Source organism: Osmia bicornis, chromosome 3 (genome assembly GCF_907164935.1).
Source record: "Osmia bicornis bicornis chromosome 3, iOsmBic2.1, whole genome shotgun sequence".
NCBI lineage: Eukaryota > Metazoa > Arthropoda > Insecta > Hymenoptera > Megachilidae > Osmia > Osmia bicornis.
The window spans coordinates 11,059,643-11,082,550 of record NC_060218.1 but is presented as its reverse complement, the minus strand read 5'-3'; the positions used below and the strand labels follow the sequence as shown (position 1 = coordinate 11,082,550).

Sequence of the window (22,908 nt, the reverse complement as noted above, 5' to 3'; positions counted from 1 at the left end):
TTTTACTAGCGCATTGGTGAAATTTTTCTGATTAAAATGATACCAAACACGATATAGTTTGAATGGGGCGAGTTTTGTTATGTGGCGCTGTGAAAAATCCAGGCGGGCGGCAGTCAAAACTTAGCGACAAGGAACAATCTCAACATTCAGAATGAGAGAAGGACAGCATGACTGTAGTGCGTCTCACTCAGCGTTCGGGCGTTGTTGCCTTTTTCGCTTGCCTTCGCAGCACAGTTCGAGTGACGTAATCAAGCTGACGCTTGATTCTGGCTACGATTCCAGATCGGCAGCCTTTTTAGTTTGTCGCCACCTTATAACTACTAGCTGAACTAAATTTGTCACGTGACTTGCTCTGTATTATCCAGATAATGGCGGAACTCGTCTGTGACAATGCTTTCACGGGAATACACTTTTCGTCCTTATATGAGAAGCTTTTGATCTAAATAGGTGTTTATTCGAAAGAGGATGGTTCGATGCAGGGCGGTCTGGTCACCGTTTGAGTCACGGAACTGTTTTAGTGACCTAAAAAATACTTGGAATTTGTTGATGTATTTTGTTGAATTTTCCTCTACTTGGGACACTCATATTATTAGATATCAACACAATTTCGTTGAACCATGACCAGACCGCGCTGCATTGGAACTTCCTCTTTCGAATGAGCCCTCACCCAGCCCCAAATCTTCTCATATAAGGACGATAAGTGTATTCCCGTAAACCCCTTTTTAGGGGATTCAACGAGATTGTGTTGATATCTAATAATATGAGTGTCCAAAGTAGAGGAAAAATGGAGAAAATACACCCGCAGAATCCAAGTACATTTTAGGTCACTAAAAGAGTTTTGTAACTCAAACGATGACTTTAGCCCCTACATTGAACTTTCCTCTTTCGAATGAGCCCTCACCCAGCCCCAAGTCTTCTCATATAAGGACAAATAACCGATTCCCGTAAACCCCTTAATAGGCCCATTTTTGCTGGTAATGTCATCTCGCTGCATTACTCGTGTCTACCCCCTTAATTATAGCTCAAGATGGAACCCACACGCAAAAAATCGAAGCTAACTGGCGACCGGCAAAAGATTGGATGCGTGGAGGGAGTCGCTTCCACGACGAAGACTTTGCCTATCGCCTATGTGAATTTTTGTGGCGTAGGTTTTGTAAAATTAACCAAATACATCTTAAGGATTCCTTGATCGCAGTAATCAAGGAGCAGTACGTTTTTTAAATAGCGTAAGCGGAAGTTACAGTCATTTTAACGAACCAATCAGAAAATACGTAGAAACAATATGGCGTCGTACTAACCTGCCAAACATCACTAAATACGTACATTTTTAAACAATTGTATTTTTTAAACCATTGGTTTTCTGGACGTTTAACTTGCATTTTCGAATGTTTCAGATCAAAAACTGCAAGAACACATATTTTGGACCCGTTAATTTTTGGTCTCCTAAGACGAAGTTAGACCCAAATTAATATTCCGGCCGGCTTTAGGCGGCCAGCCACGCAAGTCTAATGTCAAGATTATTGAAATTAGTAGTTAACTTTGATTTTAAGCTGACCTGTAATATGGACGGTAGCCGGGCCATGTGGCGCTGTTGACAGAAACAGTCATAGTTTTCTGCGAATACATATGTATCTCGCAAACTAATCAAGTCTGACATTTAGCTTACAGGAAAAAATTGTTTAAAATGACGAATTTTACAACATATTTAAAAATCATCGAAATCGGAGGGGAAGTAGCTTTTGTACAAGTTCACCGACATTTTTATTACTTCTTATTGTAATTAGGAGTTTTTATAACAAATGGTAATTTTTATTTTACACGACGAGTATAGACGTCAACCGTACCGAAATAAAGTTTTGGATTGATGTGTATACACGTCGAATGCAGTTAACTGGTTAAAGAGAACTGTTTTTCTGTTTTGTTGAACCGTACATTCTCGTATTTTACTTGTACTCTACAAGGAGTGTTAAATGTCATTTAAGTAAACTTTACTGCGAGAAGCTATTTATACACTACACCTAATAATATAAACGAGGATTTATCGCGTGGGTCTTTTAGTCAAAACATATAAACTAACTCTACTATATTGACAAAAATTTATTCTTCGAACAAATATACAGCAGTTTTGTGTAATACAAATATTTATGTAAAATCTCTTATTTGATAGCACTGACTGTATGCATACCTACCAATCTACGTAGGGTTTTTCGCATGAATGCAAGTACTTACTTACTCTATGTATATGTATATGGCAGGCATGGGCAGGAAATAAAGCTGCGGAAAGGTTATTCGTCATTCTTCAGTCTCTCAAGTTCATATATCCATGGTTCAAACATGTCTAAAGTCGGGGCTGTCAGAGTTGACACGTGAGTAGTAGAAGGAATAATCACCTTTAACATACATTTAATATAAATTTTTCGCGCATTGACCGCCTTTTGTTTACTGTAAAAACCTAATTTTCAATTTTTCTACACTAATGATAGGTGGAGAAATACACGTGTGTCAACTAATCATTACTAAATATCATCGAGTAGAGAAGTAGCAAATTCGTATATCAATTCTGACCAGTCCGACTACAGAAGAATTGACTTCTGACGTTCCTTCATTCCGCATCCCACTCTCTCGAATACCTATTTGATAGGTTGTGATAAAAAAAGATCAACACTATCCGATATCTCGTTTGTTACATAGTCGGACCACCCATAGCAGTGATAGACAGCAGCCGTGTTCACAAGTGACGTATGTAAGTACACTCGCGGGCATCAATAGGTAATAGTTTACACGCGATGTAGTACATATGCGTCTGATTGTCAGAAGCAGAAAGAGGGATTCCACCCATCAACTGACCCATAGTATGCATTATGAACCGTTTAACGTAGGTAAATAACTGCCAAGAAGGGATAGGTTTGTACATAGTAGCAAGAAAGAAGGAAATGTCCTGTTTGGCAAGATGTTAATACTCAGCATTATCAAATCGAGAGATAAAAAAGATTTCAGGGAAAGGTAATGGAGGGGGCAAAGGAGCCGATCAGCAATGACGCCTTATAGAGATATACATGTAAGTACTAATTCGTCCTTGCACGCCATGCGACGATACTAATCTATACTAATAGATGGCATTTACGGACTAAATAGTGCCAATGGTGGGATCATGTACTATGCTGAGATCGTTATCCTGCCTCCAGTTACAGGAGGCCCTCGCATCCACAAATCTATCGCGTGACGAACGTCGCTAAGGACAAACATTGAAACAGACTGAGATGAAGCGATAGCAAGCGACGATTCGAACGCATTGACATAGACGTAGATTCGGGGTTTACATTATTAAGGGGGGCAATACAATTAGAACTTTCAAAAAATGAAAATTTTTTTTTTTGCATAAATTGTTAGTTCAATATGTCGAGAATATCATCCCAAAATTTGAAAAAGAAATTCGAAGTATTTTTGAAGCTATAGCCTCCGAGCGTGTCACGCCTCTTGAGCATTGCTGAGGCCAAGCAAAACTTTAAACGCGTTTTTCTCGAAACATGATTTTTTAAATTGGCGGGAACTGTAACTGAAAAATTATTTAACCGATCTTTCTGAAATTTTTATCACAGCTTCATAACACTATTACCTTGTCGCTAAACCTAATTGTTTGTGTAAAAAGTACTCTGTTATTGCAAAAAATATAAAAAAAGTACACAAGAAAACCTGTAAAAATTTACTATTTTTTCCAAACGCATATAAATCTTCCAATTCTCAACTTTTCAATTTGTATTTAGGTACAATTAGAAACTATGGGTATGAGTAATAAGTTCTTTCTGTCTCCAATGTTTGAGAAGGATATAACGGGCGCTACACGTCACGCCGATTTCCACCTCCCGCGCGGACCTGTTGGACTATCGTATTAATAAAACCACCATTTTGAAAAATTAAAGATTAAAAGAAATATGATTTTGTACCTTAATACAGGTATTAATAAATGCCAAAGTTTCAAAAATGTACGACTATTTCATTCTGTTCAAAAAATTTCCGCAAAAGCTTGCAAATTTATGGCTTCCAATTGTATTGCTCCCCTTAAGAAAACAGGAGAGTTTTTACACTTTCCATAATGTAATTTCGGTGAACTTGTAGACGAGCTACTCCCCCTCCGATTTTGATGATTTTTAAATATGTTGTAAAATTCGATATTTTAAGCAACTTTTTTCCTCTAAGCTATATGTCGGACTCGATTAGTTTGCGAGATATTCGCGAAAAACTATGAGTACTATCGCATTGAATTTCGCCTGCACGTATACGTCAGCGGCTATGTGTTTTTCTGGCAACAGCACCACATGGCCCGACTACCATTCATCAGATCATGGCCCGACTGCATTATTACCTCACTGATACAGGGAGATTCTCTCGCTACTTTCCTCAAAGGAAATGCCGCCACAATGGACCCAAGTCCTTTTCTGTCATCGATATCTCGACGGGGGTACATACTGCAGCCGTGGTCTCCGAATCTTCCCTTTGAACGGCAAGAAACCGACAATTTTCGGATCGGCTCGTTGCTTACCTCCGTATCACAGACCAACAAGCTAACTTTCGATACTCGGCAACGGAAAAATCTCGTTTATCTACAGCGTAGCACCGAAGATAATTGATATGTTTAAATATATTTAGACGATAAAATTTGTCTAAATTAAATCAGATTAAATTCATAAATAATTTCATCGATTTTGAAATGAGTCCAATAATACCGCAAGATTTAAAATAAATTGAAATGTTAATTTATTGTACTTGAAACCCAAGTGACGGCACGAAATGCTATGTCAAGTGCAAACGCATGAACCTTTCCTTCGATGCAACGGCAAAGAACCGACAAATTTTTCGGATGGATCCGTTGCTTCCGTATCAAAGGAACAGCACGCAGCAAACCGAAACTCCTCGCTTGTATAGTGGCCCTGTCCTATTGCCCAACGGTTTCTTTTAAGAAACGAAGAAATATTGACCGAACCGTAGCACGCTGTGACATGCAATGGTGCAGCGCCTGCCTCTTAAAGTGGATACGCAACGTTTGATATGTAGGTACATACTATACGTCAGTGTACATACATACAAGTGGATATCCGGCTTTAGATCGTCAACGGATTTCTGCCGCACCAACCCTGTTGGTACTGCCCTATCCCTTCTTCCTTCCTAATTACTTACCTAGTCTGAACGGTCCATTACTCTATCGCATTCTGGCGTGTGTTTATTCATATTATTCGCGCTATTCGCACCTACAACGCCTCCTCATCAGTTACAGAAAGCTTCTGCCTAACATAAAAACCGCTTAACGAGCGTATTTATGTCCATGCCTGTACCACATGCACACCTAATATCCCTAATATCGTTTATATTTCAGGAACGAAATCCTATAAACGGTATAATCCAAGGGATGTTTAGGTTTCTTTTGCTTTTAAGAACTTGCAGTTTTTATAATATACTTACATACATATTTTTTCAAACACACTGTATAAATGTAAAAAACTTAATAAAATGAAATTAAAAAAAAAATAAAAGTAACACCCTTACAATAAAATATTAGCTTGCAATACTTTACATTTTATTATATAAAATAATACTTAACCTCATACAAATACTAAAAATAGTAATGCTTAAAATTACAATCTTATCTGGTATCTATTTACCTAATTAACTTTTCTTCAAAACGTCAAAATTAAATTTTAAAAAAATTTCAATTATAACTTGTAATAATTTACATTAATACATAATACCTAATTTTTCATTTGAAAGGCATGTGAATTTTAAAGTATTATGTATATATATATATGCAAAACTAATATTAAAAAAACAATTTTAATAACATAAATTTAGCTAAAAATGAAAAAATAATCTTTCTTAGAAAACTCATTGGAAGTTGACAGTGATTTTTAACATAATAAATTTTTTAATTATTTAGGTTATAGAATTTGAATGACAAATAGTTTTCGTCGAAATTTCATAAAATGTTATGAATATTATTAGCAATAATAGAATGATTATTATATTTTAAGAATTTTTTGTACTATCACTAACAATTAAAATGGAACAGCTTCGGGTTTTTCAACAACTTTAAAAATATTTGATAATTCGTCAACTAGGGTTTCATATCTATAAGCTACTCGAATATCTGGTACATTTGTTCGAGTAATATCATTACCAGCTACCCCTTCCTTAGTATAATTTGGCCCTAGCCAGTACTGCTTACTCTGTAAAATAAAAGAAAGATATTTACATGACGTTACTTTACTAATTTAACAGGCATGTAAATATGTAGGAAAATACATATTTAATATTAATAAAGTATAGATAGATTTTATTAGGAAAAATGGTGATATAATTATATTCCCTTAAGGGAAGGAGATCCCATGTCTCTCTACAATATAATAAAAAATGTAAGTTTGTAGCAAGCACAAAGAAAAGGGTCTAGCCGTTGATTGTTTATAAAAATTACTTTCAAAAATTTATTTATTCATTTTCAACCCTTAATCATCGTATAAAAATTTTGAAAGAAAAGTATGATATACAGCTAATGAATACCTACTATTTGCACTTTAATGTGTTCAAATATCTTAAATAGTTTCCGAGAAAAAAAATTGTCCAGTTTTGAGGTTTTACCCTCATATCTCCCTTATCAGAGGGGATAGGGGGTTGAAATTGCACACAATTGTTGTTTAGGCAAAAAGCATTATGTGGTATAAATATCAACCGAAATTGTTGCTGGAGCCGATTCACTATGCTTATACGGCTAGACCCTTTGAGAAAGAGAATGAATCTACATATGAGCGTCTTGAAAATACGCAAAAACGATTGTAGGATGGTTAACAGGCAGAGACGCAAAGCGCAGCCGCCAAAACCGGTAAATTCATACTTGACAACGCGGTCGCTGATCACGGCAGCATCGAATAGCAACGAACGTATATAAATTAAAGGGTTGCGAAAGACGAAATCGAAATCACTTCCGTTGCTGCCCAGCTCTTCTGATAGAGGATGAGATAGAACTATCAGCCGCTCTTAGTCAGTAAAATAAGGACCTAGCAGAAGCGTACGGCGATAAATTGCAGAATATTATTTAAAGTTTCAACAAGTGTTAAGACTAAAATAAGTATAAAGTGAAATAAAATAAAATAAAGTAAAATGAAATAAAATGAAATTTTTCTTCCTTCTCTGGAACACCATTTTCCTTAGAAAAATCTATTAGGCTCGATACCATATGTACTATACAATTCATACCTTATGTGGAAAACCGCTCATTAGTACTGAATTACGTGCTAATTCACACATATCGCATGAACTGAGTTTCCACACCTGTGCAGCAATGCTATATTCTTCCATTAAAGGTTCCTATACAAAATTTTAGTACGGATGAGCATACAATAAATATATTTATAAATATAAAATAGAATAATTATGTGAGACTAACTTTAGTAAAGTGAAATTGAAGAGGGTCATCTGTAGAGAGACTTATACACAATCCTCTTGCTAAATATTCTGGAAGTGGATTACGATGATAATTTAAAAATAGAGAATTATTACTGAGGGGTGACATTGCAATCCCAATTTGTGCTAAATAATATAAATATTGTAGTACTGGAACTTTTCGAAGTAAAAGACCATGAGAAATGTTTTCTGCCATCATATAACCACACACAAGGTGCTGAATGGGACCAGCTTCACCACAATGAGGTCTAAGAACAAACGTGTTTAAACCTTGTTCTCTGTAAAAAGAAACATATTTAATATTAGAATTTTTATAGCTGGATAGTCGTATTTAATATTAAAAATGAGGCTTTCGGTTGTAAGCTGTTTTTGAAAGGAAAAGATTTCGCGAGTATTACATTAGGTGCTACTAAAAATTTGAATTTTGAAAATTGACAATTCTGAAAACTTTGAAATTTAATTCATATATTAACTTTTATGATACTTTATTATTAAAAATTATATTAATTTTGTTTATGAGTATAATAGAAAGTGGTGGAATCTTTTTTCCTTGTATCGTCATTTTCCCTAGCCAAATTTAGCGTGTTTATTAATGTATGTAAGTACATAATATGTACATACATCAGTATCAATACATCTTTAGATCCTTGATGAAATTAACTACAATACTGACGAAGCATTTAAAAAATCTATTTTTTTGGACACAGCTTACACCCAAAAATCAAAAGCCAAAAGCGTACAAACAATATTAAGCAATATGGTAGCAATATGGTATTTCAGATTAATTTAAAGAATTTTATACAAATACATGCAGAAAATATATAACTTTGGAAAACAAACTTACGCTCTGAAATGGTTCAAAACAGTCATATTAGCATAAGTATAGTATTGATAATATCCGTATGGAGGATTTTCAATATCGACCCATTCTGCAGGGGGACAAACATCTTTGTCAAATAAGGGATTTTCAGGTTTACTTTCATCGTCAACCGAATCAAATCCTATTACCTGTAATGATCAATAAATTAATTAAATTACCTTCTGAAATTATGCAGTAGAAGGAATATAAAATGTAGTTAGATTTAACATATAAAATATTATTTACAGTGCAATATTCAACAATACTTTTAATCGCATAATAAATTTCTGTCCAATTAATTGTAAGTATAAAATTATTAAGTTACTTATCAAAATTACTTACATATTGAAGAAATTTATGTAATTCTGGATGTGAATTGGGGTCATTTGTCACTTCAAACAGAGGTAAAAAGATATTATTCAATATTTCTTGGAAGTTTGTCATCAGCTTGTTCAATTTGAAAATATCACTATAATTAAAGGATGATTAGTTAATAAATGGTAATTATATTATAGATGTTTATACTATATGTATACATACATATAAAGTCTAATGAAAATACTTACTAAAGTCGAGGTATCTGAATGAGCCAACGCACGTTGTCCGAATAAACATTACTTTCAATAGCCCATTTTGCTAATTTATCCCATTCTTCTGGATTTTTACCGTAAATTGAGAGACGTAGTTCCGCATTTTGGTACTTTGATTCCTCCAGGTCACTGGCAACTTCTTTAATTATTCTTGCAAAAAATTTACCATTCAAATAATTGTCAGTTTTCAAAAATACTTCACGAAGTCTGCTCTCACCAATTGGATTGTACTTGGCATTAAATTTATCAAATCTATGGAACGTATTTCTATCCTAAAATAAAAATTATATGTAAACTATACAATATTTATCATAGATTTGCCTCTTTAAAAATGTAATTCGCACTTACTGCGTGTACATCTAACATATCCACACTGAGATCGTAAGTCGTTAAATTCATAGACTGAAACACTTCTTGAAGAGTCATCGTTTCTCCACTTTTTGAGCACGTAACAACTTCGTCGGCATGGTTTTTTAAAGTTTTCTTGATAAACCTTAGTAAATGTTTTTGATTCATACAAGATGCTGCATGAATGTGAGTATCAACCTGAAATGAGTAAAAGTTACGTTTCGTCGAACTTTATATAAGGACCTGTATATCTAAATGTTTAAGAGGGCTGAACTTCGCAGCAGGAAAAATATGTACATTATTTTTTCTTAACTGCTTAAATATGACAATTTTTAATTTCTGTATAACACCGAGTACGGTAGGTAAGCTTCTGCAGGAGAAATGGTGATGTAGGAAAAGGTTTCCACTATGTATTCGCTATAACGTATAAAAATTCAAAATTCAAATTTCAAGATCTGAAATTTTCAAAATGACAAAAATTGGATATAAAAGTTCGGAAATTCAAATTTTCAATATCTCAAAATTTTAGAACTTTAAACTTTAAAAATAAAAATTTTCAAAATATAGGAATTTTGAAAATAAAAAATTCGTCAATCTCCTTAAACTATTCAAGAAATATAGTTCTTTAATGAAACTGTTTTTCTATACTAACCTTTCTGATATTATAGAAGTCTCTGTGGGGAACTGCTTTTTGACTGGCAAGTTCTCTAAGTTCGTTTAACAGTACGTGTAATTGAAATTTAGATGAGAGATAACTCAACCTTCTGTAGCAAAACGATTTTAACGGGCCGTCAGCGATCATTGTACAGAGAATATTCATATCTCTGACAAAAATCGCTAAATCAGGATACGAGTAAGGAATAGGCTTTCCATTAGCTAAGTCTTCTTCGTTAGCGTATACATTAAAAACACCATTAACGGGTGAAATTTTGTAATTTTTTGTCACAGGAAACACGCATTCCCAGGGATCTCCTCGTGATGCTGGCGCGTGCACAGGATGATCTAATAATAACATTATTTATACGGAACAAACATTATCGTTATGTTTACAAAATTAAATATTATTAATAACATCGTGTATTTTATATCTATTTCTTCAATAGGAGCTTTTATTTGTATAGATATATACATGCAGAGTGGGCCAGAAGTCATTGCGCACTGACTGATGCACAAATACCGGATGTTTCACAACTCCCGTAACAGCCGGAGATGGGGGGTTACTGGAGTGATACTGAACAACTTTTTCCTTTACCAAAATGTTGGTTGAAGCTTCGTTTTTGAATTATTAACGAAAAACACTGGCCAATGAGAGCGCGTGTAGAGAGCGTTGGCTCTCAACCACGCTCGGTCGTGGTCGCGAACAAACGTATTAGCAGAGCGTGGGTATCGAGAGAAGCGTGCGACAAATGTTAGATCGTCTTAAATTAAGAACAATGTAGAATTAGTCGCACGTTTCCCTAGATACCCAAGTTGTACATACCAATGCGTTTGTTCACGACCACGACCAAGCGCGGTTGAGAGGCAATGCTCCCAAGGTTGAGCACGCGCTCTCATTGGCCAGTGTTTTTCGTCAATAATTCAAAAACAAAGCTTCAACCAACATTTTGGTAACGGAAAAAATTGTTCAGAATCACCCTAGCAACCCCCGATTTCCAGCTATTACGGGAGTTATGAGACACCCTGTATATTACTGACATTATTAAGTAACTTCTACAATTATTGAATATTTCAAAGAATTAAAGTATTTTAAAAAAAAGTCTTCACTCTACGTTCAACTTCCTCATTAAAATACATATGTATGTATAATAACTTCCTTTTGAAACGTTTGTGTTTGTATTTTCGTAAGTACTGTATAATAATCAAGCACTTGGAAACGAAGTTGATACATGGTACACCCCTTTTTTAACAACATAATGTGACGTTAAATGCCTTCCTCACGATAAAACTTATATTTGTACCTTGAGGCATGTCTCGATATACATGGTGTTCGACAACAGGTGAGAGATTTTTTAAGGGGTGATTCCAGGAATCAAAATAAGACGAAAATCAAGAATGTGTAGGAGGCTGTATCGAGCGGGAGGAAAATAAATGATTTTTATAATGTTAATGATATCACCGTCTTTATCTTTATTATTTGAATGTGTTCGACTAGGCTGTCGTCAGGGAACTGATTTTCGCTTGCCGTGTCCGTACAAACTCGCGCGAGGACACGGGAGGCAAGATGTTAGTAAACATTAATGTACACGTACAGCCGCGGACGGCTGTGAATATCATATGCGTACAAATGACAAAATAGCGTTTGCGGCTTTGTTTTCCAGTAATTAACGTTTAAAAATTCGAGTAAAAAGCGCCTAAAACCTGCAATCTGCCCAGCAACGACAACTGAACGTCAGGTCAGCAGAGGTGGGTACAGTCATAGGTTGAACTTTACCAAAAGGTGGGACGCAGATTCGGATGGGTCATATATCATTGGAAAGTCTTTGACGACAGGAACACCATGGTGTGGGTGGGAGGTCTTAAATATGTGACCTTGACCCGTTAGAGGTCAAAAACTAAAATGATTTCAAATATATATATTGAGTTTACTCAAACGCTGGGCGGCAAATCCAGATGGGTCATATGTCATTGGAAAGCCCTTGACAAGAGGAACACAATGGTGTGGGTGGGAGGTCATAAATATCAGACCCTGACCCGCTAGAGGTTAAAAACTAAAATTACGTTAATTTTGTTGTGCGAGAGGTTTTCGTCCAGGTAGGCCCGCTCTTGACGCTGGATTATGATAAAAAAGCGAATGTTGCTGTGTAACGTGCAAACCACCGCAGATACAGCACCGTCACCGCCATATTTAGGTTAGGTTAGGTTAGGTTAGGTTGGTTTAGGGTGTCTTTTTCGGAGATTTCTCCTCGTTAAATAAGAAAAAGAAAAAAGTTAATGAATTTATATGTTTTGGGGCATTTTAGTTTTTGACATCTAGCGGGTCAAGGTCTCATATTTAAGACTTTCCACCCACACCGTTGTGTTCCTCTCGTCAAGGGCTTTCCAATGACATATGACCCATCCCGATTTAACGTCGAGCTTTTGAGTAAACTCAATATATATATTTGAAATCATCTTAGTTTTTGACCTCTAGCGGGTCAAGGTCACATATTTAAGACCTCCCACCCACACCGTTGTGTTCCTTTCGTCAAGGGCTTTCCAATGACATATGACCCATCCGGATTTGAGTCCCACCTTTTGGGAAAGGTTAACCCAGTCATAACCAAGAAGAGAAAGCCGAATACTGCAGTACCAAGAAACAGAATAGCACGAGGTATTCAATGATTCTTAATTATGACTGTACCCACCCCTGCTGACTTGACGTTCAGTCGTCGGTGCTGGGCAGATCGCAAGTTTTAGGTGCTTTTTACTCGAATTTTTAAACATTAATTACTGGAAAACAAAGCCGCAAACGCTATTTCGTCGTTCTTGATTTTCGTCTTATTTTGATCCCTAGAATCATCCCTTAAAAGATCTCCCACCTGTTGTCGAACACCCTGTATAGGTCTGTATATGTATGTAAGATTAAATCTCATTGTTGTATTTGCAGGTCATGCAGGTCTGTCTTCAATAGGGCTGTAGATTTGTACGGAGTATGTATATAAAATAGCCAGGTATCTGGATATCCGTGAGATATAAAAGTAACCAAAATCATTCGGCTAGCCGGTTGCCAGCGAAATAATCGAACACAGGAGAATCGTCTTTTCTTTTATTTTATTTTTGTCTCTTGGGTAGCCGAGTAATTTTATATCTAATAAACTGATTCTTGAAATTTGCTTTCCAAGTGTGTCGTGAGGCAAGTCTCAACGTGTGTAGGCCACTTTAATTTCAAACAGTTGGTTCTATTGTAAGGAAAAGTTTATCTAGACCCATATACATCGCAAGAGTTTTTAAAACTAATTTTCTTGAAGAGGAAAGTTTCACATGAAAAAATGTTATTCCATATCCATTACGTATTTTCTCATCTATATTTACCATTTATCCGCTTCTACCATCAGTTTAAAAACATTCTATATGTACGTATAAGAAAGATTGATACAAAATAATAATATCATACGATGAAATCAATATAAATTTATGAGTTTTAAATCAATACCTGCAATAGCTTTACGATCGTCATGTTGAACTTCATCATCGCTATTCACTGGCCTTTTGTCAACACTACGTAGAAATCGTGATGTTATAGAAGGAAAAATTTGCTTAGAATTGTTCATGTATTTTTCACGTATTGCCAATGCTTGAACCAACATCCGAGATGCTCGTTGGAGGTCCTCCAAGGGAACCTAAGAACATGTAGTATTATGAATTTTATAATACATTTTATGAAGGATATCAATTTTATTATAACACGAACTGTAACAGTGATGGGTAGATAAAGTGCCCCTTAACAGCTCACCAGGCACCAGCATACAGATGCGTGTAGCGATCAGATGTGAGCGATATCAAATTTTTATATTTTCAAATTTACAGGTTTACAAATTTAGAAACTTAGAAATTTAGGAATTTGGAAATTCAGAAGTATATAAGCATACAATTTTCAAATTTTGTTCTGAGCCATCTCCCAAATTTAATGATTTTTACTTCATTTGTAGTATTTGATATGAAATCCTTATATGTCATTGCTTAAGCCTCTACACGTATATGTATTGTAGAGTCTACGAGAACTTCTGTAGGAGAAAAAAGGCAAAATGACATTTTCGAAGTTTGCTCACAACGTTGTCCATATTAGTATTTTCTTTTCAAACTTCGCGTTATTACTTTTGTCTAAGACCTTTATAAAATTAGTTATAGAAACGTTCGCCCACCCATTTTGTTTTTCAGTAATGGCAATTTATAGAGTCGAATTTTGTTACGATCCCATGGATTCCCCGCGAATTCCCCCCCGGAAGATTCCCGGCGTCATCAACTTCCAGCCCAAACCCCTGAACCTAGAAACATGAAATTCGGGTAGTGTATTTTCCTCTTATGGCGTAAGCACCCACTAAGAAGGGATTTTTAGAAATGCGACCCTTAAGAGTGTAATAAGGGTTAAAATCTATTTACACGGATTTGTCAATATCTCTTAGGCCCGACGAGATATCGACTTGGTTTTTGCTTACGAAGGTCATCCATACAAATGATTAAAAATATAATTCAGGATTTTGTTCTAATCATCTTCTAAAAGCGCAAATCTAGATTCAGGGATGAATTATAGAACCCTTCGTATTTCCTGTCTATATGCAAATGAATGTAGACCTGAATCTAATTAAGAGTGAGATATATTCAGTATCTATTATCTATTATATGTACATATACATAGGTATCTGTAACTTACAATGTAATTATTGTTACGGATAGAATCCGTTGGAATAAATGTTTATCTACAAAAAATCCACAGAGAGGAATATTTAATTATCCAAACCTAGTAAGCAATTTCAGGGTGGTACACTGATTGTGAGTTGCATTGAACTTGTCGCAGTGAAGTTGGCTACAAATTCACTAACGCATTCACGCAGCGTCGGTGAGCCAATGGCGAGATCGGTTCACCGACGCTGCGGCGTGAATGTGTCAGTAAATCTGGAGCCAACTTCACTGCGACAAGTTCATTGCAACTCAGTGTACACGGCCCTTCGAGACTGGATCCAATGCAGTAGTGCATGGGTTCGCCCATGCCTAGAAGCCTTTACGCGCACAGGGACACCTGTGGCCGTGCGTTTTGCCGTAGCACCGAAAGTATAAAACCGCTCGGGAGTGGCAAATGTCACCGTAATACCGGGAGTACAAAACTACCCGGGAGTGGTGACCCTTACCATAGCACCGAGAGCCCAAGCTGCTCGGGAGAGGTAAGAACCGGACACAGATGAGCTAGCTCGTACTGTGGCCGGAAGGCTGTCTGCGAGATCTCAGTTGCGATCGAAAGAAATTCGTGGGCATGCCACAGGATTTGGAAATACTCAGCGCGTTGGGGTTCCGTTAGAAGAAAAAAAGTGTGAAATAAAATAATTTTTAACAAAAAATACAACCGACTTCGAAATGCACTAAAAAGTATGAAATAATTTCTACTTCATTTATACAAATACCCAACAGCTATTAATAAAACCTATCTACTCGTTAAATAGTATACTAAATACATTTCAACCTTTTCGGAGGCGGCGCAAAATTAAAAACTTTTCTTATACTAGAAAGATTCAAGCGTCGATAACCTATCAAATCATTATTGACAGCATCGTATATTCGAGTATTTTTAATTTTGCGCCGCCTCCGAAAAGGTTGAAATGTATTTAGTATACTATTTAACGAGTAGATAGGTTTTATTAATAGCTGTTGGGTATTTGTATAAATGAAGTAGAAATTATTTCATACTTTTTAGTGCATTTCGAAGTCGGTTGTATTTTTTGTTAAAAATTATTTTATTTCACACTTTTTAGTGGAACGAGCAGTATTTGTAGGATGCCGTAAGGTGGTTTACCGTTCTTATTGGTTAATTGCAACAACGATAGTTTTTAGTGATAACAAGTTCCATACAAGTTATAACAATAGTTATTAACAATAACAAATTGCATAAATTTTTGCAAGTGAGATATCGCGGAAATGTGAAAGGTTTCATCACAATCGGTTCATGCCTTGGAAAGTATACATGTATACAAGAAACAGTAGAGAATCGGCGACTGCATGCTGACTCATACACCGGTAAAGACACGTAGGCATACGTAGAATTCAATGTAGTAGTAACAATAGTTTTTAACGAATATCTCGGAAACTAAAGCTTTCCGTTAATTATGCATAATGAAAAAGTTGTTCAGAATCATTTCCCCGACAACATATTAAAAGTTCATTGAAATCGTCCAATTTTGACATTAAAAACTTCCTGTATTTTACAATAACAATGAAAAAATGAAAAATTTTTTTTCAATGGGACCAACCGGAAGACATACCCTACAAGATGTAAAAGGTTTCGTTCCGATTGGTACACTCATCTTGGAGTAATCGGTGAACACACACAAAAAAAAAAAAAAAAAAAAAAAAAAAACATACATACTGATCGAATTGAGTAACCTCCTCCTTTTCGAAGTCGGTTAAAAAAGAATCGTGACGGTTCGACATTAGAGATCGGTACGGAGCGCGAAATCGCGGCTAGGGCCGCGCCAATTAGACGCGAGAGTGGCTCTGATTGGTGCGTGCATTTTTTCCGATCGGCACTCTTGGAGGTCCGCGCTAAAAAACCAGGAGGCCCTCCAAAAAGCGTGAATGCATGCATGTCACGTCACGTGAGGAAAACCGTATAACTTTGTTTGCCGAAAACTGTAATAAAATAAAGTCACCTTTGGTGTTTGCACGCGTCGATGATAGAGTCTATCGTTACACTACAATTATAGTAGAACATTTCAATTATAATTTTTACTAATTGTAAGTTAATTTTAGCAAAATTACAAAATGCGAACAGTGCAAGCTCGTGTGAACATGTATATTGATCTGCACATTCTTATTTTGATTTATACATCGCTTAATACACAACCATGACTTTTAATAATTACTGGGATTTTGCCTGACATTGGGTAGTTGTGCTAAATTTAAATTGTTTATTGCAATTAAAGGAAAGATTATTGGAGTCATAATGTATTTAATACCGAAGCAAAGCGTTGAGGCCGAACTCCGAATTCCGCGTCGGTAAAACAGTCAACGTTTCATCGAAAATTAGGCCGAACAGACTATACAAGTGGAATAGGCCTACTGGGGAAACCACTAAAAAAAATGCATTCACAATAGAACCTCAAAGGTGATGCGGAAATCTATTGGCGTAAATGTAAATATACGCTATCATCTATTTGCGTGTCTTATTACATATGTCCTCCGGGGGCAAAACCCGGGTAACCAGCTAGTATGATCAAATCGGAGTTGCATATACATACTTTTACAGACATACAGACATAAGAAATTTAAAAAAATTGTAAAAATCAGAATATTTATTAATTCATATGAGTGAATGAATTCATGGTTGAGTTGTGGTTGAACGGGGTAACCTCAGATCGACCTGATTTTTTTACCATAGATAGCCCTTGAGATGGCGATTCCAACGGTGGTCATCCCATCTCTTAACTCCCACCCGCCGCCCCGGTAGAGGTCAAAAACTAAAATCGTCCAAAAAGTTGTTTCTGCATTGATCTCAGTGAGCATATTAAGAAAAAAAAAGTGAAAAAAAATATTTAAAAAATTTTTTAAAAAGTGAAAAAAAAATATTTAAAAATGAAAAAAAAAACCTAACCTAACCAGTCAACGGAGCCAAGGCACCGAAACCGCTCCATATAAGGGAGCAGAGGGGAGGAGTTACGTTAGGTTAGGTTAGGTTAGGTTTCTTTATTTTTTTCACATTTTTTTCATTTTTTTTCATTTTTTAAATATTTTTTTTTCACTTAAAAAAAAATTTTTTTAATATTTTTTTTCACTTTTTTTTTTCTTAATGTGCTCACTGAGATCAGTGCAGAAACCACTTTTTAGATGATTTTAGTTTTTGACCTCTACCGGAGCGGCGGGTGGGAGTTAAGAGATGGGATGACCACAGTTGGAATCGCCATCCCAGGGGGAAAAAAAATCAGGTCAATCTGAGGTTACCCCGTCTTCACGAACCCAACCGAATTCCTCATTTATTACAACATGTCAATGTTCAAATAAAGAATTCAATTCCTTGATGGGTTGAAAAGCTACTCATTTATTCTACATCTTCCTTAGAAAAATTACAATTGAAGCAACACGTAGATACGCAGAATCCACAGATTCTTAACCCATTTAGACATTTACAAAACCAACCGAATTCAAACTATTCCATTTCATTCAATTCCATCTTTATCAGAATCGTTTCTCAGAAATACATAATATTTTTTGTTGTTTCTTTGTCTCGAGATTATATTTTAGCCTTCAAAAGTTCTGTTCAGATAACCCTATCTTTATATTAAACGTTCCATTCTAAAAATATTCCGCTAAATATGAAACTGATGTAACAAATTGATAGGGATTCGAGCAGAATTTTATCATATCGCTTTCATACAATGCAGGAAAATCATCTATTTCGATTTTATTTAATCTATAAGATTGGATTTGCTATTTTAACAGTTGCTTTTTTTCGACATATATGTTCAAAGTATGTTTATTTGTACTGTTCATTAATCTTTAATGAATTCGTTCTTAATGTATTTATCTGTAGAGTCGCTTATTGAACATATACATATGTATAATGCTCCGAAAACATGATGAAGCATATACTAACGATTCATTACGTATTTCGTGATCTAATTATTTCCACTTTTTTTTAATACCATGGACAGCTTCTAATATAATCCAGAACCTATATTATTTTTCTAGAATAATTGGCATCACTACAACTTAATTGTTTTTTGTCTTTTGGAAGGAATATCGGTATAAAAACGTTGACATCTTTTAGTTCTATACAGTCGATAGCATCTCGAAAACCTCTGTCAACCTGTAAAAAAATATCGTGAGGTCTAAGTAACTTCTAAAAATCTTTATTACAGCCGCAATATTTACGTTAGAATTATAAGATCTCTAAAAAGCAGTTATATACCTATCTGTAGTACATATACTAAAATGTTTACACAAATGTAAATCTTTCTCTAAATCTTCCTTTCAAACAAGTTGTTAGTACTTATTTGATGACGTACATACGTAAGTATCATCTGTTATCAGAAGTAATCCGTTTCGCGACTTCTTGCGATTGGATTCGGTCGCTGTAGCAAAAAGTTTCTATTTAACTTCTTCGTGCCTATATATTTAGGTAGAATGTCAGTTCCTGAAGATTTTCTAACCAGGTCACAATAAGACCTTATGCAAAAGGACATGATATTCTAGTTTTTAGTCTGATCAAAAAAAGTGTTAAATCTTTTTTTTTTTTACTTATTTTTTTTCAGTTGAAGAGAAAATATATTGCATAACAAGATCAAGATCAGTTAATTGTAATCTTAATTTTTCACTGACGGTGTCATCTCAAAATTGATTGAAGATATTAGATTTGGCTTTATTCTCCATTCGTATAAAAAGAATTTTAAAATCATTAATTGGTATGTCAGGAATAAGGGATGCTACTTTAATATTCGAAAATTCGTCTTCAACTATGATATTATTTTTATAATGATTTTTCAACAATGTAAATATCTTTGGAGGTGTGTACAAATTTTATTTAGAAGATACGTATTAACTCTTACGACTAATCGTAATATATTCCTTACATTGCAATTACAAATAATACATTCTTTTTGAGAAAAATTACTACGTAACATTTCGATTGAAATAATTTCTCTCTCAGGTTCCTCCAACATATCGAATGTCAAACTTTTATTTCCAGGATTACTACTGCTGCTGCTTGAAATCAATTTTTTGAAACGATGGTTTTCAGATAAATCGCTTTCTTACAACAAAGATAATAATAAATATAATTACCCACAGTAACGCGTTCCTTGGAAGATTGTGGAAAAGTTGAAGTAATAATGTCTATATCAATAGCTTCTATCAAGCATTTTGTTGCCTTTCTTTGTTTGATGAATTGTTTCAAACAAATAATTACTATTAATTTCCATACTTCGAAACACTTTTAATTATAGAAAAGGGGTACAATAATTCACTCGGTACAGTACTGCTTCGAAATAAGCAAGTGGTCTCTGCTTCGAAATAAGCAACTGTTCGGTCCCGAGCCACTTGTTTATTTCGAGGCAATTCTGTACAAAGTTACAAAAGCACGACTCTTATAACGAAATAAAAACTTCATGTTTTAAATATTTTTAGACTTTTACTGCAATCGATGCACAGGTTGTTTTTCAACAATTATTTAAAAACTGTCAGTTACAAAAAATAATAGAGAACAATTATTAATTAATAATTACAATTATTAAGCGACACAATTTTCTTTTATGGATGGTGTTACATTGAATGCGTATTCAAGCCAACTGACGTTGTAATAAATGAAATATTTGAATGCTATAAATCAGGCATGGGCAGCTAGTAGTAAATGGAGCCGAGCCGGAGCTCATAAGAATCTATAGGCATGTTTTGACGTACTGAGCTCATCCGAATGCCAGTTTGTCCGTATACGAAACCACTGTAATCTTAGTCTAAGAAACAAAATGCGACCACAATACATACTCGATGAAATGAAAAACGCAATTGTATCAGCTTATTATTAAAACAATAAAAAGAACGTAGTTTATGGGTCTGTAACAATGAGCTGCTTAGGTCCTTATTAAGTAGTAAAATCCGTATATACTCCGTATATATCTTAATTTTCATTTTAAATGTATGTATGTATTTGCAGTTTCTAATTTGTTTCAAACCTAACTCATTCTACAGAGTCATTTATAGGGTATTATACATAAAAAAAACTTCGCAATGAATCTACGGGAACATAACAAAATTCGATCTTGAAAAATATAAACTGTCATTGCTGAAAAACAAATGGAGCGGGGGAACGATTTTATATCTCATTTTATAACATCTTAGATAAGACGAAGTTTGAAAAGAAAATACCAACACGGACGAAAGTTATGAGCAAACATCGAGAATGGCATTTTGTCTTTTTTCTCCATTTAGGGGACCCCACTCCAATGACCGTGACCTTGACATATATTATAGAGAACAACTTCCTGTGTAATTTTTACTTGTAATTTAATCGTCAATCATTGCTTATTAAAAAGTTATTAACAATGGAAGATTGAAAAATGTACCGTTATTTTTCCAAAAATCTGACAAATATTCTTCGCCCCACCCCTGCACCCCTGTCTCTAAAAAACATTAACCTAACTTAACACTTAAACGACCACTCACGAGATTTATAGTGTTTTAATGCTGAGATGCCGATCATTTAAGTGTTAATCTAACTTAACCTAACTTAACTTGATATTCATTTTGCAATCATAATCGTGACAAAAAAGGGGGTTGTGATTAGGTTTCATTAAGTCAGTATGTTTTTAGGGGTGGGAGTGTAGGGATCGGGGCTTTGCCCCTCTCCCCCACTTCCCCGGCCTCTTATCCCCTTTTTTATTTTTCATGATTATCATTATAAAATAGATATCAAGTTAAGTTAGGTTAGGTTAGTTTTTTAGAGGTGGGGGTGCGAAGCCTATTTATCGGTTTCAATACTAGAATATTTAACTAACGTGGCAGCACTTCATGCGGAGAAAACTTAGATTTTTAGAAAACTAACGGTACATGTTTCAATCTTTTATTATTAATAACTTTTCAATAAGCAATGTGTTAGAGTAATACGTTTAAATTTCCCTCGGCTATATCTAGTTTATTTAGTCCCTAAGTATGTAGTTGGTAAGTCATGCTCTTGCTTTGTTGTGTTAGAGCTGGCTATGCAGAACGCACTGCATAATTCATTATAATGCGTCTCCGTGCTTTTGTTGAATTTTTCATTTCGTGCGACTTTCTATAATAAAAGTTTATTAAAACTTTATTTATCAGCATTCTGTTACTTCTCAGAGCAAACACTTTGTAAAGCTCTTAAATTAAATTTTCGAGCGGCAAATTAAATTTTTTTTTAATAAAATCTTGATATCTTTTAGTGTTCCTTTTTTGTCTCGAATCAAAGTTGTCGAGCACTTTTTGATCATCTTATATACTGAACTTCAGAAATAAAAGGAATTATGCTATTTGTAAGTGATAATATAAATTTTCTTATAAAAGTATGCCATAATAATCACGAACTTTGGATAACTTGGTGGGGATGATGATAGCTAACAAAGGTTTCTTGCGTAAGAAACTTCTTAAGGTTTCTTTTACTAGAAATTTAAAATAGGATATACATATGTATACTGTTACACAGAATGAACGTAATCAATTTATTGTATTTATTGTGACGTAATAATATAAGAAGACAAAATGAACATATCCACACCCGATATGAACAACATTGTAACTAGTTTATGCTAAGTTTAGAGAAGAGCGACTTACAATTTTTTCACTTTACTGTTTACGTCCGCTATTTGTCTCCGTTAGTGTAATGCCGATATAACGATTTACCGAATGTCCCCTTGTAAAGATCATTGGAGATAAAAAAAAAATTGTAAAAGCATAAAGCATTTTCAATGTTGAATATATGCAATTTGTGTTTAAGATTGATTATCTCGAAAACTATAAAAGTTAGATAAAAATGGTTTAGAGATTCGGATTCAGCAAACAAAAATCTATAAGAATCACTCATTAAAAATTACAAGATCAAATAACTTGTTGTATTCCACTCGCGATATTTATTTATTTCAATTACAACATGAAATACAAGCGAAGTTTAGGTACAAAATTCGTCGTTACAAATGTAGACTCTAGTTCCTAAGATGGTTCAGAAAAATCTGATCCGGAAGAAAAAGTGTTGGGTATTTTATAGAATCGGAAAAATAGGAAGGTGGGAGTTATTGCAAGTCCAGTGGTCGGTAAGGGATGAGATCATCAGGTCAAGGTTCGGAGATGACTAGTTCGGATGAATCATTAGGAATAGAAGGATGAACTTTGGGTGTTTGTTATTGAAGGTTGACTTAGGTGTACAGTGGGTGATAAAATTATTATGAACAGATGGAAAACTTATATATTTTATTTTTCCAATGCTATTATGTATTCCTTAAAAGTGAAATATACTCTTTCCAGCAA

The 22,908-nt window shown here is 34.8% G+C and overlaps 1 protein-coding gene and 1 long non-coding RNA gene across 14 annotated transcripts in view; one reads left to right on the top strand and one right to left on the bottom strand.

Moving 5' to 3' along the window:
• Nucleotides 1-719: 719 nt before the first annotated feature.
• Nucleotides 720-4,573, top strand: LOC114880820. 4 transcript variants are annotated; one of them, XR_006829255.1, is made up of 4 exons: nt 720-1,319; nt 1,395-2,366; nt 2,692-3,058; nt 3,186-4,573. It is a non-coding gene; the product is annotated as an uncharacterized LOC114880820 (long non-coding RNA). The 4 variants fall into 4 exon arrangements; XR_006829254.1 differs by having other exon boundaries at nt 2,484-3,058; XR_006829256.1 differs by having other exon boundaries at nt 1,395-3,058; nt 3,765-4,573.
• Nucleotides 4,574-5,852: 1,279 nt separating this feature from the next.
• LOC114880821 (AMP deaminase 2) overlaps nt 5,853-22,908 on the bottom strand; it is a 62,219-nt gene continuing 45,163 nt past the window's right edge. For all 10 annotated transcript variants that reach the window (XM_046285052.1, XM_046285054.1, XM_046285055.1 and 7 more), the window contains 9 exons: nt 13,379-13,565; nt 9,899-10,248; nt 9,247-9,444; nt 8,875-9,170; nt 8,651-8,777; nt 8,294-8,457; nt 7,433-7,727; nt 7,243-7,353; nt 5,853-6,218 (listed from right to left, as the gene is read on the bottom strand). In XM_046285052.1, the coding sequence (XP_046141008.1) occupies nt 6,048-6,218; nt 7,243-7,353; nt 7,433-7,727; nt 8,294-8,457; nt 8,651-8,777; nt 8,875-9,170; nt 9,247-9,444; nt 9,899-10,248; nt 13,379-13,565 (1,899 nt within the window). In that variant the 3' untranslated portion in view covers nt 5,853-6,047. The remainder of the gene's footprint in view (nt 6,219-7,242; nt 7,354-7,432; nt 7,728-8,293; nt 8,458-8,650; nt 8,778-8,874; nt 9,171-9,246; nt 9,445-9,898; nt 10,249-13,378; nt 13,566-22,908) is intronic.